The 19,699-nt window shown below is 37.7% G+C and overlaps 1 protein-coding gene across 1 annotated transcript in view; it reads left to right on the plus strand.

Moving 5' to 3' along the window:
- The window catches only part of PRUNE2 (prune homolog 2 with BCH domain), a 328,462-nt gene that overhangs the window by 306,017 nt on the left and 2,746 nt on the right, over positions 1-19,699 (plus strand). Inside the window, exons 16-19 of the mRNA XM_060199543.1 lie at positions 6,588-6,686; positions 9,779-9,814; positions 10,368-10,406; positions 15,357-15,404. Of these exons, the coding sequence (XP_060055526.1) occupies positions 6,588-6,686; positions 9,779-9,814; positions 10,368-10,406; positions 15,357-15,404 (222 nt within the window). The remainder of the gene's footprint in view (positions 1-6,587; positions 6,687-9,778; positions 9,815-10,367; positions 10,407-15,356; positions 15,405-19,699) is intronic.

Raw genomic sequence — 19,699 nt, forward strand, 5'->3', positions numbered from 1 at the left:
GTGTATGTTCACCAAAGACTTAGGAGGGCTTAAGGTGAGGGACTTCTTTTTTTTTTTTTTTTTTTTTACAAGTCACAGTCAGTGTACGAGGACTGAAACGGATGAAGTGTGAAAGAGATGTGTAGAGAAATGATCTTGAAAAGACTTCTTACTAGAAAATCCAGTGGTTGAACAAAAGGCAATACAGTTGGCAGACAGACAACTCAGCATGACCCCAACATTCTGGAAAGACGTTTTCATTTGAAACTATTCAAGAAAGTCTAATGTTTGATAAAATTTCCTTTCAAATGGTGTGGTGCATTTTCTAAGTTATTTTGTACTTACTCAAATAGTGCAGAAATACATATCTTATAAAATATCTACACACTACAGCTATAATCAAGTTCTTCCTTCAGCAACTACCAGTTCCTGTTCCTCTCTTCCCCAGAGGCAAACTTCATTATCAATTTGGACTGGGTGGGGTGTATAGCTCCAAAGAAAAGGTTACTCTGCAGAAGGAGAGGAAAGGAGCCAGTGAAGAGGATGTTGAGGTCCTGGTGAATGAAGGTGGAAAAGGACCTAACCTAGAAGTGAGAGTGCTCTTCAGATTCTTAGCAGGGAGAGAAATTGTACCCATGTGCCAACAACTATAATGTAAACCATGACCCCCCCTCCCCACGCCATAAAATTATTTTTATTTTATTTTATTTTATTATTTTTTATTTAAGAAAGGATTAATTAACAAAACAATAGGGTAGGAGGGGTGCAATTCCACACAATTCCCACCACCCAATCTCCATTTCCCACCCCCTCCCCTGATAGCTTTCCCATTCTCTATCCCTCTGGGAGCATGGACCCAGGGTCATTGTGGGTTGCCGAAGGTAGAAGGTCTGGCTTCTGTAATTGCTTCCCTGCTGAACATGGGCGTTGACTGGTCGGTCCATACTCCCAGTCTGCCTCTCTCTTTCCCTAGTAGGGTGGGTCTCTGGGGAAGCGGAGCTCCAGGACACATTGGTGGGGTCTTCAGTCTAGGGAAGCCTGGCCGGCATCCTGATAACATCTGGAACCTGGTGACTGAAGAGAGAGTTAACATACGAAGCCAAACAAATTGTTGAGCAATCATGGACCCAAAGCTTGGAATAGTGTAGAGAAAGTGTTAGGGGGGTACTCACTGCAAATTCTAGTGTACTTCTGCTTTCAGGTATATATTTTGCAGTAGTTTACGGATACGTGTGAACATATGCTCTCTCTCACAGAAACTGGTTTATATCTAGGTTTTGGGACTTTGTTAGAAAGTGAACCACCTGAGATGAAATTAGAGTATACTATGAAAGGAAAGGTCTCACCCGAGTAATGAAGTTGAAGGGTTGTCATTCCACACGTGAAGTCTCTGGACACAGTCTGAAGTGAAGCATGTTGAGGTGGCAATCGTTGTGTTGGTTATGTTGTGATCGGCAGATGCAATATTATTTGATATGGATTGGGAGAGGCATACGGGAAAGTGGGCCCTATCCAAGGGTTCCAGGACTGGGGGAAGTAGAGGCTCTATAGTAGAGATGTGAGGTTCCTGCTGTCTTAGGGTTCAAAAAGACAATCGATAGTTAATGTTATCATCACATTATTTGGTAATTGGGTTAACTTTGAAAAGTCCTTTTGTTAGGGTTTGCTGTACAGTACCCAGTATCTTGTAAATAGCTGTGCTATTGGTTGCTTCTGATCTACTTGGTTTAGGCTTTTGAGAGAGTCTGCATATCAATTACATAGCCTATATATTGAAAAGATTCAGTTTGTGTTTTGAAAAACTTCGAGACATATAATTAATTTTCCCCCTCTCGTATTAATTAACTAGTGATTTATATGACTACATTTTACTAGGAGTGTACATAAACACCATTCCCACCACCAAAAGAATGTGACCCATCCCTCCCACCCACTCCCACCCCCCACTGTTGTTAGCGTTTCGGGGGGCTCCAGCAGGCTGGGCTAGCTTCGCGGTGGTGAACAGAGACTCGAGGACACACGGCTGGGCTGGGAAGCTGCATATCTTTATTCACGAGTGGGCAAACATGTGCTCTCCTGTCTTTCTCCTCTGGCAGCAGAGAGAGACCCTTAAACTAACCACCACACAGAACTCTCCTGCATCCTTCTCCTCACGTGGCCAAGAACTCTGGCACTCTGTAGGGGTTCCTTGGGGCGGGGATAAGCGGGCTGTGTAAAACCACCATCTCCTAGAGATAGGGGAAAGGGGAACAAAGCAAACCTCATGGAATACCAACACCCCACTGGCCCAGGAAGCTGCATGTCTACTCCTCACCACAGGGTTTTTACTTTGGTGCCCTACTTACAATTTAGTCAGGTCCTGCTTTTAGTTTCCCTTTCAGATCTTCTTACTCAACTTCTGTTGATGAGTGGGATCATCCCATACTCATCTTTATCTTTCTGACTTAGCCCACTTAACATAATTCCTTCTAGCTCTGTCCAAGATGGGTCAGAGAAGGTGGGTTCATTGTTCTTGATAGCTGCATAGTATTCCATTGTGTATATATACCACAGCTTTCTCAGCCACCCATCTGGTGTTGGGCACCTGGGTTGCTTCTAGGTTTTAGCTATTATGAATTGTGCTGCTATGAACATAGGAGTACACACCTCTTTTTGGTTGGGTGTTATGGAGTCCTTGGGGTATAATCCCAGGAGAGGAATTACTGGATCATATGGAAGGTCCATGTCTAGCTTTTTTAAAAAAGCTAAAAAAAAAAAACTAAGATGGAAATGAGTTTGTATATATATCTTGGTAGCTTCTGAAAGAACTAATTATAAAATTTCTATTTCTTTTTTTAAAATTTATTTCTTTATTGGGGAATTAATGTTTTACATTCAACAGTAAATACAATAGTTTGTACATGCATAACATTCCCCAGTTTCCATTTAACAATACAACCCCCACTATGTCATTTATCATCCTTCATGGACCTGTATTCTCCCCACCCACCCACCCCAGGGTCTTTTACTTTGGTGCGATATGCCAATTACATTTCAGGTTCTACTTGTGTTTTCATTTCTGATCTTGTTTTTCAACTTCTGCCTGAGAATGAGATCATCCCATATTCATCCTTCTGTTTCTGACTTATTTCACATAACATGAATTTTTCAAGGTCCTTCCAAGATCAGCTGAAAAAATTTTTATTTCTTAAAGTCAAATAAGTATAAAAGACAAACCAGAAACCAGTGTTTTAGTCTAAAAGCTAGGAATCACTGGGGGTTCATGTTATATGTGGTCAAAAATGTGAATTCAGCAATCACACTGCTGGGTTTTAAGTCCAGGTTTGCTCTGCTACTTACTGGTTGTGAGATAAAAAAAAAAAAAAACAGTTCTAGGGTGGGTTAAGCACACTTAGCGCGCAAAGCACAAGGACTGGTATAAGGATCCCAGTTCGAGCCCCCAGCTCCCCACCTGCAGGGGAGTCGCTTCACAAGCATTGAAGCAGGCCTGCAGGTGTCTATCTTTCTCTCCCCCTCTCTGTATTCCCCTCCTCTCTCCATTTCTCTCCGTCCTATCCAACAATGACGACATCAATAACTACAACAATAAAACAACAAGGGCAACAAAAGGAATAAATAAATATTTTTAAAAATCTGGGGAGGTCAGGCTGTAGCGCTGCAGGTTAAGTGCACATGGCGCGAAACTGGAGGACCGGCGTAAGGATGCCGGTTTGAGCCCCCAGCTCCCCACCTGCAGGGGGGTCACTTTACAAGCAGTGAAGCAGATCTGCAGGTGTCTAACTTTCTCTCCCCATCTCTGTCTTCCCCATCCTTTCTCCGTTTCTCTCTGTCCTATCCAACAATGACGACATCAATAACAACAATCATAATAACCACAACAGTGATAAAATCAACAAGGGCAACAAAAAAGGAAAATAAATAAATTTAAAAATATATTTTTTAAAAACTCTGATTATGAGAACATCATACATACATTCTAATAGTTTTAATATTTATTGTTTTTACAGAGCACTTTTATTTAGTGTATTTCTATCTTGACCACAAATAATGTGTATTTAAACTGTGCAGGTTCAGTAATACAGGGGCTTTGTTATAAGTAGATGATGTATTAGTGTCCATAACAACAAAATAGTGTTGTACATGTGTTTCCTATCCCTCACAGTTTTCTTAATTTCTTTTACTTAGATTATTTCATTGTGAGAATACAATATATAACATATAACATTCAAAATGTATGACTGGAATGTTATTGGAAAGGCACTTGGCCCACACTGACAGTTAAAGTGTGTTGCGGGAGCAAACATTATATCCTATCTTTGACTGTGATGGTCTACAGTCCTTACCCATTGCTCAAGAGTCAACTGTATAAACTTTTTATGAGTTAGGTATTATTTTCCTTTTACAGAGGGCTGCAGTGGCTGATCACGGGCTCATAGAAAACAAGTGACAGAGCTGCAACAAATTTTCAGATTCCAGCTCTAGATCTCTGTCCCCTGAGCTCCCTGAGTGATGATACCTTTTTTGTCTTTTTCTTTTTAGAGCTTTATTGGGTTATATTATATGGTTTATAATATAGTTTTATTTTTCTTACCACTCCCGTCAGCAAAGATCTGTGTTCCCTTCGCCACCCCCATAGATAACCACTAGTTCTTCCACTGTCTTAGATATAGATTGACATTTTTTTTCATATTCCCATGTTCAATTCCCTATATTCTTCATATGAGTGAAACCATTCTGTAGTTGTCCTTTACCTCCTTACTTGCTTCACTAAGCATAGTCTTCTCCAGTTCCATCAACTTTATTCCAAAAGACACAGTATCAATTTTTTTTTTATTGCTGAGTAATACTCCATTGAGTATATGTCCCATAACTTTTTTTCTCTCCAGGATTATTACTGGGGCTCAGTGCCTGCACTACAAATCTACTGCTCCTAGCGGCCATTTTTTTCTTTTATTTATTTATTTACTTATTGGATAGAATATAGAAATTGATAGAGAGGGGGAGATGGAGAGGGAAAGATAGGATCCTTGTGGGGACCCTTATACTTCATATTATGTGTTTAACCTGGTGCACCACCACCTGACCCCCAAAGTCTTCTTTTTTTCCCCATAATTTTTTTTACCTAGTTATCCGTCAAAGGGCTTTTGTCCCCCCACTCCAGGGTTATCACTGGAGCTCAGTGCCTGCACTATGAATCTACTGCTCCTGAGGCTATTTTTTAAATATTTTTTTCACGTGGGAAGCAGAGAACTAGAACCGGGATCCTTGCACAGTCCTTACGCTTTGTAATATGTGCACTTAACCCAGTGTGCCACCACCCAACTCCCCCCTTCCTCCACCATTTTGGTTGTTTCCAAGTTTTTGCTATTGTGAATAAAACCTCTAAACATGGGGGTGTATATATACCTTTGAATCAGTATTATATCTTTTGGGTATATGCCTAGTAGTGGAATTACTGTATCATTAGGTATTTCAATTTTTATTTGTTTAAGGATTCTCCATAATGGCTGCATCAATTTGCACTCTTTATTATTATTATTTATTTTCCTTTTTGTTGTCCTTGTTGTAGTTATTATTGTTGTTGATGATGATGATGTCGTTGTTGGATAGGACAGAGAGGAGATGAAGAGAGGAGGGGAAGACAGAGAGGGGGAGAGAAAGACACCTGCAGACCTGCTTCACCACCTATGAAGCCACTCCCCTGAAGGTGGGGAGCAGGGGGCTCAAACTGGGATCCTTAAGCCAGTCCTTGCCCTTTGTGCCACCTGCATTTAACTGGCTGCACTACTGCCCAACCCCCAGCACTTACCTTCTTTTGTTTTATTGATGAAGGCCATTCTCACAGGTGGAATCTCAACATAGTTTTTATTTGCATTTCTCTAATCATGAGTCATTAGAGCATTTCTGCATATATCTTTGGGTCATGTGTATCTCTTTTTTAGAGAAGCGTCTATTCTATCTTCTGGCCATCTTTTTTTATAGGGTTGTTCTTTTTCTTTTTGTTGAGCTGTATGAGTTATTTACAGATGTTTGATATCAGCCACTTATCTGAAGTGTAGTGTGCAAATATCTTTTCCCACTTGCCATGTTTCCTTATGGAATTTTCTTTTGATGTGGAGAAGCTTTTCAGTTTGATATAGTTCCATTTATTCATTTTTGGTTTTGTTTCCCTTGCCCATGGGGGGAGAGTCTCCAAATATATCTTTAATGTTAAGGTCCTGAAATGTTTCACCAGTATATTCTTCTATGTATTTTATAGTTTCAGGTCTAATATCCCGATCTTTGATCCATTTTGAGTTAATTTTGGTGCATGGTGTTAGATGGTGGTCTAGTTTCATTTTGCTACACATGGTTGTCCAATCTGATTGTGAGATCTTGGTAATTACTTAAGTTCCTATGTCTCAAGGAGTTACCCTTATACTTGAGACAGTGATATTAATAGTGCCTGACTCACTCAGCTATAATAAATCTATCACTCAGAACAGTGACTGGAACAAAGTAACTACTTGAATAATGTTACTTTTCTAGTAGGAGTGCTGAAGCAAGATGTATAGTGGATGAGAAATGTAGGAAAGATTGATGATATGCATTTTACTTTGTTTTTATAGTTCAAAATTCAGCAGTAAGATCAAATATGTCAGCAGCTTATCAGAACTCAGTGGACTGATCCCAGTGGATTGCATTCAAATTCCGGAGAGCATCATCAAGTAAGTTACAATAGTCTTGAAGGTTTGGTAAGAAATATTGCATGTCTGGAGAATGATAGTGGGAAAGAACTTATTTCTGGAGTAGATGAATAGGAAAAATATTGTATCAAAAATAAAAATTAAATTATCTCCAATAAATACATGTATTATTCTCATAACATACAGATAACTATTCTGTTCTTTTGTATCCTTTTTCACATAGTCCTCTCTTGGGGTTATGGATTATTGTTTATTTTCAATTTAAATTTCAGCACTATTTTGGAGCATGTGTCCATTTAACATGAATCAGTATACCCCTTACTATATCTCCCCACTCCACATAAGCTTACCAGAGTGGGAACACAAGTAGGGTTTTTCATTGTCTTAAATAATTTCTCTGCATAGGAAGAGAAGGGTAATTTCTCTTTCTTTAGTTCCTTCCAAATCCCACTTACTCCAGTGTCCTTCAGGTGAGAGAATAAACAGAGAAATTTTTCCCAGTGTGTGTGATATGGCTAGGAATGATTTCCTTAGTTAGGACCAGGTAATGCAGCAACAGCCTATTAGAAGAAAGGATGGATTCCACCTGCAGGGGAGTCACATCATAAGCTGTGAGGCAGGTCTTCCCCTCCTCTCTCCATTTCTCTCTGTCCTATCCAACGAGACGTCAATAATAACTACAACAATAAAACAACAAGGGCAACAAAAGGGAGTAAATAAATAAATATTTTTTAAAAAGAAAGGATGGATAATGGAGGTCTCAGAAAATGCTGCAAAAATAAGAGTAACACAAGCACTAGGAACTAGGGCCTTAAAACATGGGTACTAGAAAATGAACCTTCTTTTGTTTCATTGTTGCAAGAAACCATTGTTTAGTGCCAACCTTGTTTATTCCCCCATTGTGTCTGATTCATTATGTCTGATTCATAGTAAAACTGACCTACCAATTTGGGTTTCCAAAAAAGATTCCCTTTATTTAAAAAGAAAGCCAGAGAGTGGGGTTTACAGGAGGGAGAGGAAGTGTCATTTCTTGTGAGTCTATGCTGACGCATAGAAGTGATGTATTTATATCATTTATTTAGCTTTCAGAGTAAGCCCCTCTTTTTACAGGAGCTACTTTTGCAAAGTATAAGTAGAAACCAGTAAGAAATGGCACAAGAATTCAAATTGGGTCATCGAGACATCAGCATTTCCATGCCCTATATACTAAAAGGTCTCTTTGCCTCACTTACAGTATCAATCTAAAGTCAAAGTTGAATATGTGTTTTTGGCTTTTCTGTCCTAATATCAGGCTTGACCCCCAGGATATCAATTGGGCTTATCGTGGTCCATGGGCTCCACTGATGAAATAGAATGTGGATAGATCCTAACATTGGGCTTAGTTCTCATTAGTTTCATTGGACTGTCTGTGGCCAGCATACCTCACAGCTTGTGTCTGCTGCTGGAGCATCTAAAAGATGCCTCCCCTCTCAAAATCGACTTTAATTTAAAAGGGAGAGAAGAAAGTACTAGAGTCACTTCCTAGTATGCTGGCTCCCTTTATAAATAATGGCAGAAACATTTCTCTTCAAGGGTAAATGAACTTTGGCTATTTTCTAGTTAAATAGTATGGTAATTGGAGGCAATAAAAAAGGAAGTTGGTGACTTGATTTATCATTTCACCTGCCCCTTCATGTCTCAGAGATTTCAGGCCACAATTGTTCAAATTCTTGGACTTAGTATTCATAGAATGGGAGAGTAAGGCAAGCTTCATAAAGTGGTTTTGAGGACTGAATGAGAAAAATGTACAGAAAGCATTTAAGGGACCCTCCTCCACAGAGCTGACTATTTAGAATGTTATTTATAATTATGCTACTGTGAGAGACACATTCTCATATGGGACAAATTAATTGACTAGGAGGTTAAGTGTGCAAAAGACACTTTTCCTTCATCTACATATTTCAATATTCAAGGACTTCTTTTGGGAAAAGTTGCTTTAGAAAGAAGTTTTTCATTTTCTATTAGAGGAAAATATGTATGAATATATATGTCCTCTCTATATTTTCTCTGGTCTTTATATTCCATGCTCACTAAATGTCTGTTCTCTAATTTCTGTTTCTGGCCCTCATTGTCTTATTTGCATGGTATACTATTTTCAAATTGATGTAAACAAAAATTTCTTCCTATTACTCAAGACTGTAAGACAATCTAATTTTAGCCAGTCCTATTCACCTGAGACAGAGTCTTTTGTCAAAGGACACGCATGAAAGAAAAATTTGCCTAATCTGGAATGAGATTTATCATCATTGATTAGAGTCAATTCTTGCTATTTGTAACAGTGACAGCTTATAAGAACCAACTAGCAAATATTAAACCATTGTTTTTAGGGCAACTCCAAGATTAGGTTTCTAAGAGCCATTGGCCATGCTATTTCTCCAACCAAATAATATATATATATATATATATTGTAAACACCAATTGTGTGTTTCTGCTTGAAGGTATCTCATTTAATATGTTCTTGATTCATTAACACTGAACTCACTATAACTCATGCCCACATCTAGCACACATGTATCTTATATAAGGCACACTCCTGCCTTTTTGTGCTTGGAAACACTAGAGAGCATTTCAATACTGTGGCCATTTTTAAATGGTGAAATCATAATAGAAAGTATACAAATAAAAAATAAGTAAATAATGCTGACAATAGATTGCAAAAAGAACACTTGGCTTATGGTCTGAGAACAGAAATGATATAACAGTCACTTCTTGTTCTCCCTCTGATGGTAACATGTGTGTCAAGAGATTCAAAAGATTTTTTTCCACTCTGTGAAAGTCCACAAGTGCTTATGAAAGTACTGCAGATAGTGACATACTTGTTACAAATAAAGCTTAGTAAGTAGGCAAATTCAAATATATGGAATTCACAAATAATAAGGATAGGCTGCATGTCATTATACATTCCTAACTATTAGTTATATCTCAGGGAGATAAGATTTCTTCCAAGAGGTGATCTATTATTTGGGTACGCATTTTCCTTTTTTATGTGTTGACTGTTCTTTGAAACAATAGCTGCCATTTTTCCCATATGTTTACTTGTTTTCCTCACAACATTCATCTTTTTATTTCATAAGGTATGATGAAGAGAAATCTTTTAAGAGAAGTGTGAGGTAAAATCTGAGCTGTACTTCACGCTGGACCCTTTGTTTGTGTGTGTGTGTGCACCAATGTATCACTTGTGGCTGACCTCAACATGCTACCTGAGCAAGAACTCACTGTTTCTGTCCCTTGTAACATATCATTCCATGTCTTTGTCTTGTTTATAAAGCTGTTGAGGTCAGCCTAATTTGCAATCAAAGCCTACTAAGCCAGATACATCCCTGACTTGGCCAATGCTGCAAGCTAATTATAACTCTACCCAACAGAACTACAAATATATTGTCATTTCAGCTTTATTTAGTGAGCATGTTTCTGATCTTGAAATTTTTAGGTCTTCTTTTATGAAGGAATTTGCAAAGTAAACATATATATGTATATATAAACATTGATCAGAAGGAAATGATGTTGTATTTAATTGAAAGGCTGAGTCTCAGTGTTTCTGAGGATGGTTTATAAGAATATTTCTACTCCACTTACGTTTGGCTGTGCTTTGCTGGATGACTCACATGCTCTGCTTGCTTCTTTTTTGTTTCTTTTCTACACCAATAATTTTTGCTCGTGCAGACTGGATGAAGAATTGAGGGAAGCTTCAGAAGCAGCTAAGTAAGACCTGGTTTTCTTTTAGCAGCTGGTGTGATGAAGGCTTGCATTTCCACAAATGAGTTGAAAGGACCTGCATGCCTGGTGTTTTGTTCCTGCATCTTATTAATATTACTGCATCTTAAAAATCTCTGTCCCGGTATTGATGCAATTTCTGATATCCATACTACAACCTGTTTTTTTTGTAATCTTGAATATCTTATGGACTATATTTGTTACTGTTATCATTATTATAGCATACCTTCAATTTTAGCAAAAAAAAAAATCCACAAAACTCAGGCACATCAAAATAATTAGACATTCTGTCAAGTTGAAATGTAGGGGCCAACTTCCAAGACCTTTTAAAACACCTTATTTAAATTACCTGGAAATATTTATTTCTTTTGGAAATATTTCCTAACTAATAATTTCTGAGTTTCTTCTAAGAAAACATCACTACTCAATATTGTTAAAATGTTTACATTTTTAAATAGGGCGGTATCATAAATGTTATGCAGATGACTTTTATACCTGATGTTCAATCCCTGACACTACCATAAGCCAGAGCTGAGCAGTGTCAGGTTGAAATTTTGTTTTCAGTTGACTTTTTTTCAAAAATTGAAAATCTTCACTTTAATGCAAATATAAAATGAAAACATGTCAATGATATTATTCAATTAATTAATGGAGGAGCTAGTAAGTTATTGAAAATCAGTTCAAAGAACATTTGGGAAAGCAGATATTTATAAGCAGTATTTAAAAGAATTTTAGGATAAGGTATCCTATTTAAATACAAAACTAACATCCAAGAAAGCAAAAAATTGTAAACTTAGGGTTATCTTATCCACTGGGCAGAAATTATTTACACCTTTGCTTAACAAAAACCTACAAGTTAACTTCAGCTTCGATAGGGATGTAAAATAACTGACCAATAGAAAGCCAACTCAGCACTGTTTTGAAAGTTCATTTAGTGATTTCATTTTAATATTTTCAAATTACAAATAATTTTTCTGACACATTAATGTAGGTAAGTATTATTTTAAATACTTGCTGTATCGAGTATCTTCATTTCAATGTTGCTTATACTATTGATTTTTATAATCAGTTCCCATTTTAATAAACACTGCAAAAACAGGAAACGGACAATACACAGACAGCTACAAATTCTGAATACATAAGATCTAAACAGTGAAACTTTTCTGCATATTTGAAAATGCTAATTCTTCATGAAAACAACTCAGTTAGATTTGTTTTTCCTATAGTACATTTTTGTGTAATTTTTAAAATTCTTTTTAAAAAATTCTTTTCATTATTATCTTTATTTATTGGGTAGATACAGAAGAAATCAAGAGGGCAGGGGAAGGTAGAGGAGAAAAGAGACAGAGAGATACCTGCAGCACTGCTTTACCACTTGTGAAGCTTTCCCCCTACAGATGGGAACCAGGGACTTGAAAGGGGTCCTTGTGCATTGTAACATATGCTCTCAACCAGATGCACCACCACCTCTAGCGTATTTTTTTATTGCAGGTAATATGTAGAATAAATTGCCTAAAATGTCTCTTGGGTGAAATATTTAAGCAAAGATTTTAGCTTTAGAAAGATCAATATTGGGCCAAGGAGTTAACATGGTGGTGCAAAAGGCTTTCAACTCTGAGGCTCCAGAGTCCCAACACTACCGTAATACAGAGCCGAGCAGAGAAAAGAAAGAAAGAAAGAAAGAGAGAAAGAGAAAAAAAGAGAGAAGAAAGAAAGAATGAAAGAAAGAGAATGAAAGAAAGAAAGAAAGAGAGAGAGAAAGGAAGAGAGGGAGGAAAAGTCAATGGTGTAGTTTACTGTTAAAACCTTCTTATCCTCTGTTTCAAGATACAAATTTGGAATAACAATTATATACATATTTTTTTTCTCTACAGAAAATTTTTGTTCTTTAACTAAATGCTACAAGATGTGGGAGTAAGAAAATATTAAGAATGAAGGAGACAAAGATTGGTGGAATGTGCCTCACTAACATTTATCTGTACTCATCACACTGTGGCTTAATATTCCCCAGAGAGAAAAGCATCTCTGAGCTTCTCTCAGATTCATTTTCTAGGTTGATTGCATGTTTATGGAATGAGAGTTGTTTTCAAACGAAAAATAGGAGGAGAAATGCCAGTAATTTTATTGATACTTAATTATTTTATTATTTAAATTTATCTATTTTATATGAGAGAGACCAGAGCACTCACTACTCCATCATATGAGATGCCAGGTATTGAACCCGGGACCCATACATGAAAGTTTTGTGCTCTGCCACTGAGCTACTTCCCTGACCACAGTTACAGCCAAATCTATCATCAAGTCAAACTGTCCTGTCTTTTAATTATTATTAGAAATTTCTGCCTTTTTGTCCAGATGATTTTTGCCTAACCCCCCACCTCTCACCCCTACCCCATGTTGTTATCTTTCTGTTTAACTACTAGTTACCTTTTTTGGTTTAGCCATGAAACTCTGTTTTTCCCAAATCCTTCTGTTGTGTCCCTCCCATCACAGATGGTCTCCTCAAGCATCTATATGTCTCAAGTAGTGCTGAATAGTCTCCTTCCTAAAGTACCAAGTTCATATCTAGTATATCATATCGATGTTCATTAATTCTTTCTGCATAATTTAACAAAGGATTATGAGATTAAGATTGTTATTGTAGAACAGTGGTTCTTAAACTTTACTGTATCTCAGACTCATCCAGAACACTTGTTAAAACACAGATTGCTGGACTTCACCCACAAAGTTTTTGATTCAAGGTAGGGTCCAAGAGTCTGCTTTTCTAACAAGTTCCTTGTGAGACTCATGCTACTGCCCTTCTTAGTAACATGCTATGAGAATTACTATCTTGAAATAAAAGGCTAAATAAAAATATTTCAATATTTAGATTTTTCTTAGAGGTCTATGCTCTTCCTTTGGAACCAGTGGGTGAGTCATCTATCTGATTCTCTCTCAACTTATCCTTTCCTCTTGTAATGGTGACACTACATTGTAGAGGACTGGAATCTATTTTACACTGGAAGATGTGAAAAGAGAATGACTTTGACTCTGTTAACCCCACAGATGTTACAAATGCCTTCCACTTGAGCACACCCACTATGCCTTATCTTTATCTTTAGGCCTCTGAAGTAGTCCATAAACCCTTGGGCATACTCTACATGATGTTTTCAAGTATTATAGTTGAGAGAACATAGTCACTGCAGCTCTCTGTACTATGTGTGCTCAACCCAATGTACCACCACCTGGCCCTGCTGCAGAGTTTTGTTGAAATTCTACATGCTAGATAATCCAGGTTCTTTCATTTAACAGATGCACCCTGATTTTCCACATGACCTTTATTAAAAAGCTTTACTCTAGTTCTAGCCAAAGGCAAATATATACCTTGTCAGGAAACAACACCTACCTGTCTTATGTTTTTGCCATGCTCCCTTTAATTTATTTAAATATTTAGCTTCTCAGGTCCTGGGAGATATCACAGCTTGTTCGAGCACCAACTTGCATACCTGGGACACTAATCACGATCATTACTATATGATAGAGCTGAGAGCAATGCTCTATCCTCATCCTCATCTCCCTCCCCCCCCCTCTCTCTCTCTCTGTCTCATAGTAAAAATAATAAATCTTAAAAATATTCACCTTCTCACCAAATACACACATGTAATATTTCCACCACTAATTGACTTTCAAAAAATGAGCTCCTCAACCTCTTTTTTTATTTATCTTAAACCCTTTGAACTGCACTGGAAAGAAAGTGCTTTTAGTAGATAAAGTGTATGTAGAAGAGTCATACTTATTTTGAAAATGGTGGAGAATCCATCTGCTGCTCTTGAACTGACAGTATTAAATGGATTGCAAATTACTGTTTTCCTTGGAAGGAGTACACAAAGCTAAAGAGCAGAAAAGCTAGATTTGGAAGATTGCCCTTTCTTGATTCCATTCCAGCATTCCTAGGTTTTTCTAGCACACTGTCATCACTTGCCTAACTGTCCTTGTTTGCTGGAGCTGCCAAATGTACTCCATAGAAATACCAAACCACTAACAAGAAGGGTGGGGGAAAGGAGTGAAAAAGCCCTCTGTTCTTCTCAAAAAGCTATACTTCTGTCATTTGCAACAAAACACCAAAAGTCAGTAGTTGCTGAACTCCTTATGTGCAAAGATTCTTAAATAATAGCTTGCAAAATTATCCACATTTCAAAAAGAACTGTCACCTTTATAAAGGCTCATAGATTCCCTTTAAATTGTATTTGTTTGCCAATGATAAAATATTTATAAGTGGGGAGGGTAACAACGGAATCATACCAGGAATTAATCAGAAATTAATATAATACAGATTTGAAAGAGAAAGCCTACCAAAATATCAAAAGCATAAAAATAACACAAAAAGCACAAACATGTTCATAAGCCATAATGAAACTTTTTACTTTATTGCTTTTTATGGATATATATGCATTTGTTTTGGGTTAATGTTAGTATTCTTTTGTATTACCTGAACACAGTTAAGCTGTACAGTACCAAGTAACGTATTATTTTCTGTAACAGTAACAGCCACAGAATGCTGCCACTAGTAGTTTTCCTTTAGGAATTCTAGAGAAATTCTTGTGAAAACTGAAAGTCAACTATGTTCATACATACATAAAAATAGATTACTTGATAGGGATTATTCATTGTGTTTAAAAATATCACATTATTTAAACTACAAGTAGGAATTTACATTATTATGTTCCTTTTTTAATATCAAATATTGAAAAGCTGGGAGACAGGGAAGATAAAGACAGGAAAGACTACCACTAGAAGTATTTGAAGTTTTCAGATTTTTTGTTTTGTTCTGTTTTGTTTTCCATGTATTTAAATCTTGGACAGTTACTGTATTTCAAAACTGATGGTAAAAAAACATTATAGTGGTAGCAACTGAGAAAATGCTCACAGCTTCCTTTTTTCTTTTCCTTTTGCACTCAGAACTAGCTGCCTTTACAATGATCCAGAAATGTCTTCTACGGATAAAGAGTAAGAATTCACTGTCTATAATAGCTCTGTGGTTATTTGTAATATTATTGTATGGCTGGCTCTAAAAGAAAGAAGTACATTGAGGATTGGGTAAACCCTGTTTAGATGTTCAGCTTTTTGTGTTCTCAAGTCCTGGCATTAGAAACTTGAAGAGGAATATGTCAGCTCAACACTATCTCTTTCTTATCATCATTAAATGCCACACAACTTTGGTCTTGACCTAGCATTCTGTTTTTCCATCCCAAAAACCAGGAAAAGATAAACATTAGAGTCCGGTGTAAGCACATGTAGGCAAAAAGAACAGATTTTTTAAAAAGAGCAGCTTTGAAAGATTTCATTTGGCCAGCACTTTGCAGTTGTAAAAATGGCCATGGTTGGAATTTAAACCTTTGCAGTGTGATTTTCTAAGCCAGTGGTTTTGAAATGACAGAGAGGTAGTATCACAGTTGGGAGAGGGTTCAACATTTGGTCAATCCGAAGTCTCAAAAGGATGTATTTAAATGCCCAAGAGAATAAAGTTAATTTTAGGCTAAAGTTAACATAGTTTCAGGGAATAAACTGTGGTTACCAATTTACTTCTCATCCAGTTATTAGCTTCTATTTTGGTATGAATTATTGAGAATTCAGTATTGTTCTTTCCAGGTATCCAGAAGGTGGAACCAAGATGAAATTTAAATACATTTGCTGTTGCCACAGTGTGTTCTCTTTGGATTTCCTTTTCTTTCTTTCTTTTTTTTATTTATAAAAAGGAAACATTGACAAAGATAAGAGGAGTACAACTCCACACAGTTCCCACCACCAGATCTCCATATTCCATCCCTTCCCCTGATAGCTTCCTATTCTCTAACCCCCTGGGAGTATGGACCCAAGGTGATTGTGGGATGCAGAAAGTTGAAGGTCTGGCTTCTGTAACTGCTTCCCCACTGAACACGGGCATTGACAGGTCAATCCATACTCCCAGCCTGTCTTTCTCTTTCCCTAGTAAGGTGGGCCTCTGGGGAAGCTGAGCTCCAGGACACATTGGTGGGGTTGTCTGTCCAGGGAAGTCTGGTTGGCATCTTGCTAGCATCTGGAACCTGGTGGCTGAAAAGAGAGTTAATATACAAAGCCAAATAAATTGTTGACCAATCATGGACCTAATGGCTGGAATAGTGCAGATGAAGAATTGGGGGTACTCCATTTTGTAGATAGCTAGTAGGCATATTTTAGTTATATTCCAAAGGGCCTGTGGCTATACTAGTGTTTTTTTGTTTGTTTTTGCCTGAGCCTGAAATCTGATATGAAGGTGGATCCTAATTATTGTCTCAGGAGATGACATCATGGCTGGAAAAGGAACAGAAAGCTATATCAGGGAAGAGAGTAGCTCCTTAATATGGGAAAGGGATATAAATATTGTTGATTATAAACCCCATCAATTTGATTTGGTCTGGGGCCCATATTCAGTTTAGGAGCCTATGTGACCTCTGTGTCCCTGCAGATCCGAGCTCACATTCTGTGGTCATGAGTAGGAACATTCCAAGCTGCCCCAATATCAACCCATCTTCCTCAGGTGTAGCTTAGAGTATATTGTCCATCCTCCCTTCAGAGGATGGAACATTCTCTACCATTGTTGATCCAAGTTGAGGGAAAGGTCCTATGGGGCCTACAAAGGGGTCTATTTTGTTCTTCCTTATAGGAATCATTGGTAACAATGGAGAGAGAGGGATTATTCAAGGTCTAGGCCCATCATGTCTGTTTGGGAATCTCAGTACTCCCCGATTAGGGCCCCAGCTGATGGAATGGCCTGACAGTGACTAAAGAGTCATCATTTAAGTATGCCAGTCTCTTGCCCTTATTCAGCTGGTACTGAATCAGGAAACTGCAGAATGAGCATAGACTATTCCAGGAAGCTGAGTAAGGTCAAAAAGAGAATGAGGGAGAGAAAAATAGTTCACTTGAAGAATGTGCCTGCTTTGCATGCAAATTACCCAGGTGTAAGCCCAGCTACCAGTGCATTGGAGGAAACTTTGATGTTCTGGGATGTCTACCTCTTTTTCTGTCTCTGTCTCTTCCACTGGGGGAGAAAAGGTCGACCCAGAGTAGTGAAGTCCTGCTAATGCCAAAATTAAAAAAGAAAGAATAAAGTGAGATGTGTGTAAATACTGTAGTAACCTCAAATTCCTCACAGAGAAACTGCATACACAGGACACAAATGCTTTTATAGACAGTGCTGGTAGACTCTTTGTAAGGAACCTCATTCATTGTGTTGGAAGTCAAAATGACTGGTGGTAAAAATTATAAGAAACGTCTCATCAGGAAAGTTGGTTCTAGAAGACAAATTTGAATTGACCAAGGGTAGGAAATATTCCATTCATAGTTCAATTCAGACTAAAAATTATTTGAAAAGGCAATTCAAAAAAATTAAGTAAAAGGTAATGTTCTTTAAAGGTAGCTATAATTGCTTATCTCCTTCACTTTTAAATTTGGATTAAAAAAAAAAAGTTTGGATTTCATTCTCTCATGTCCTAGAACTAAAACCTTTTTTGAAAAGTATAATAAAACATCATTTTAAGATAAGCATCCAGGCCTAAGTGTTACATCAGATTTTTGTCAGAGATGTAGGTGAAAGTAAATGATGCAGTTTATACTTTCCAAAATGATTCCTAACAGTCTGGTCAATGTTCACACTGTTTAGACAGTACCCCAGGTTTTGATTTAATAAATTAGCTTTCTTAGTCTGTGAGAGAAACAGAGCCAATACCACATGAGAAAGAATTTTTTTCTCTCCACCAGAGATTTTACTAGGGCTTCATGTCTTCATGATTCCACCGCTTTGGGTGGACTCTTTTTTCCCTCTGTGTAGAGGGTGAGAGACAGAGATAGAGATAAAGAAAAAGAGATATCACAGCACTACTCCACGATTTATGAAGCTTCTCCTATGTAGGTGCTCCCATGTTGTGGCCATGGACTTGAACCCAGGTCCTCTTGCATGGTAATGTGTGCGGCCTACCAGGTGAGCCATCTCCCAGTCCCCAAGAATAAAATTTTAATTATCAAATGAGAAATACATTTTGGAAGCTAAAACAAGATACAGAAGAAACTACTTATAAAATGAAATTAGAAAAAGATCTAAGGGTCACAGTGTTTTACCACCATGGTAAAACTCAGCAAGTAAGAAAACAAGCCTGCAAGATAGAAAACTCATATGAGAGGGTGTCTGCAAGATAGATAGCTCACCTGGGTGGTGTCTGCTCCCAGTTAGAAGCCCACCCATATCACTGAAGGAAATTTCCATGCTTTAGTCTTTTCCTCTATTCCCCAGTCTCTATATCTCTTCTTTCTCTTTTAATATGAAAAAGTCAGCCAGAAGAAACTCTTTGGGGGGAAAAAAATCAGACCCTAGAGGACTTTTAAAAAGAGACTAATACCCATGACAACTTGGCTATGCTGACAGTCAGCATAATTAGATCTAAAAACTCGCAAAGAAAACAGTATTATTATAAGTGAGTAATTAAGCAGAGAAAGATGTGATCGTGCTATTTAAATTGAAATGTATAAAAATTATAATATATAAAATATATAAAAATATATTTATAAAATATACAAAAATATATTTTAAAATGTATAAAAAATAATTGGCCCTAGCTTCAGAGTTAATAGGTAGTTGACCTGCCAATGTTAAGTGCAAAGAAAGGTACTTTCCCACTGTCCACTAGATGGGTATGGAAGATGATTCCCAGTGGCTTTCCCTGAAAAGCTACTACCATGAGCACTTCTCAGCTGGGACAAAGCACAGTAATCTTTGCAATATGCAGGCATGAGGCATAGGTGAACACACACAAGTGAAGTCCGCAGATAACCTCCCAAACTGCTTTTTTTCAGATGAAATCTCCCTCTCCCTCTCCCTCTCCCTCTCCCTCTCCCTCTCCCTCTCCCTTTCCCCCTCCCCCTCCTTCTCCCTCTTCCTCTCCTCCCTCTACCTCTACCTCTACCTCTCTCTCTCTTTCTTTCTGCCTACCTCCAGTCATTGCTCCTGGTGACCATTTTTTCCTTTCCTTTTTTTTTTTTTCTATTTTATTCAATAGAAGCGAGAGAAATTGAGAGGGGTGGGGAGATAAGAGAGAAAGACACCAAGGGACAGGTGGTGGCACACCTGGTTGAGCGCATGTATTACAATGTGCAAGGACCTGGATTTGAGCCCCTGGTCCCTACCTGCAGGGGGAAAGCTTTGCAAGTGATGAAGCTGTGCTGCAGGTGTCTCTCTGTCTCTCTGTCTCTCTCCCTATCACCCTCTTGATTTCTGGCTGTGTCTATCC

This window comes from Erinaceus europaeus, chromosome 10, assembly GCF_950295315.1.
Source record: "Erinaceus europaeus chromosome 10, mEriEur2.1, whole genome shotgun sequence".
In the NCBI taxonomy this organism is placed as follows: Eukaryota; Metazoa; Chordata; class Mammalia; order Eulipotyphla; family Erinaceidae; genus Erinaceus; species Erinaceus europaeus.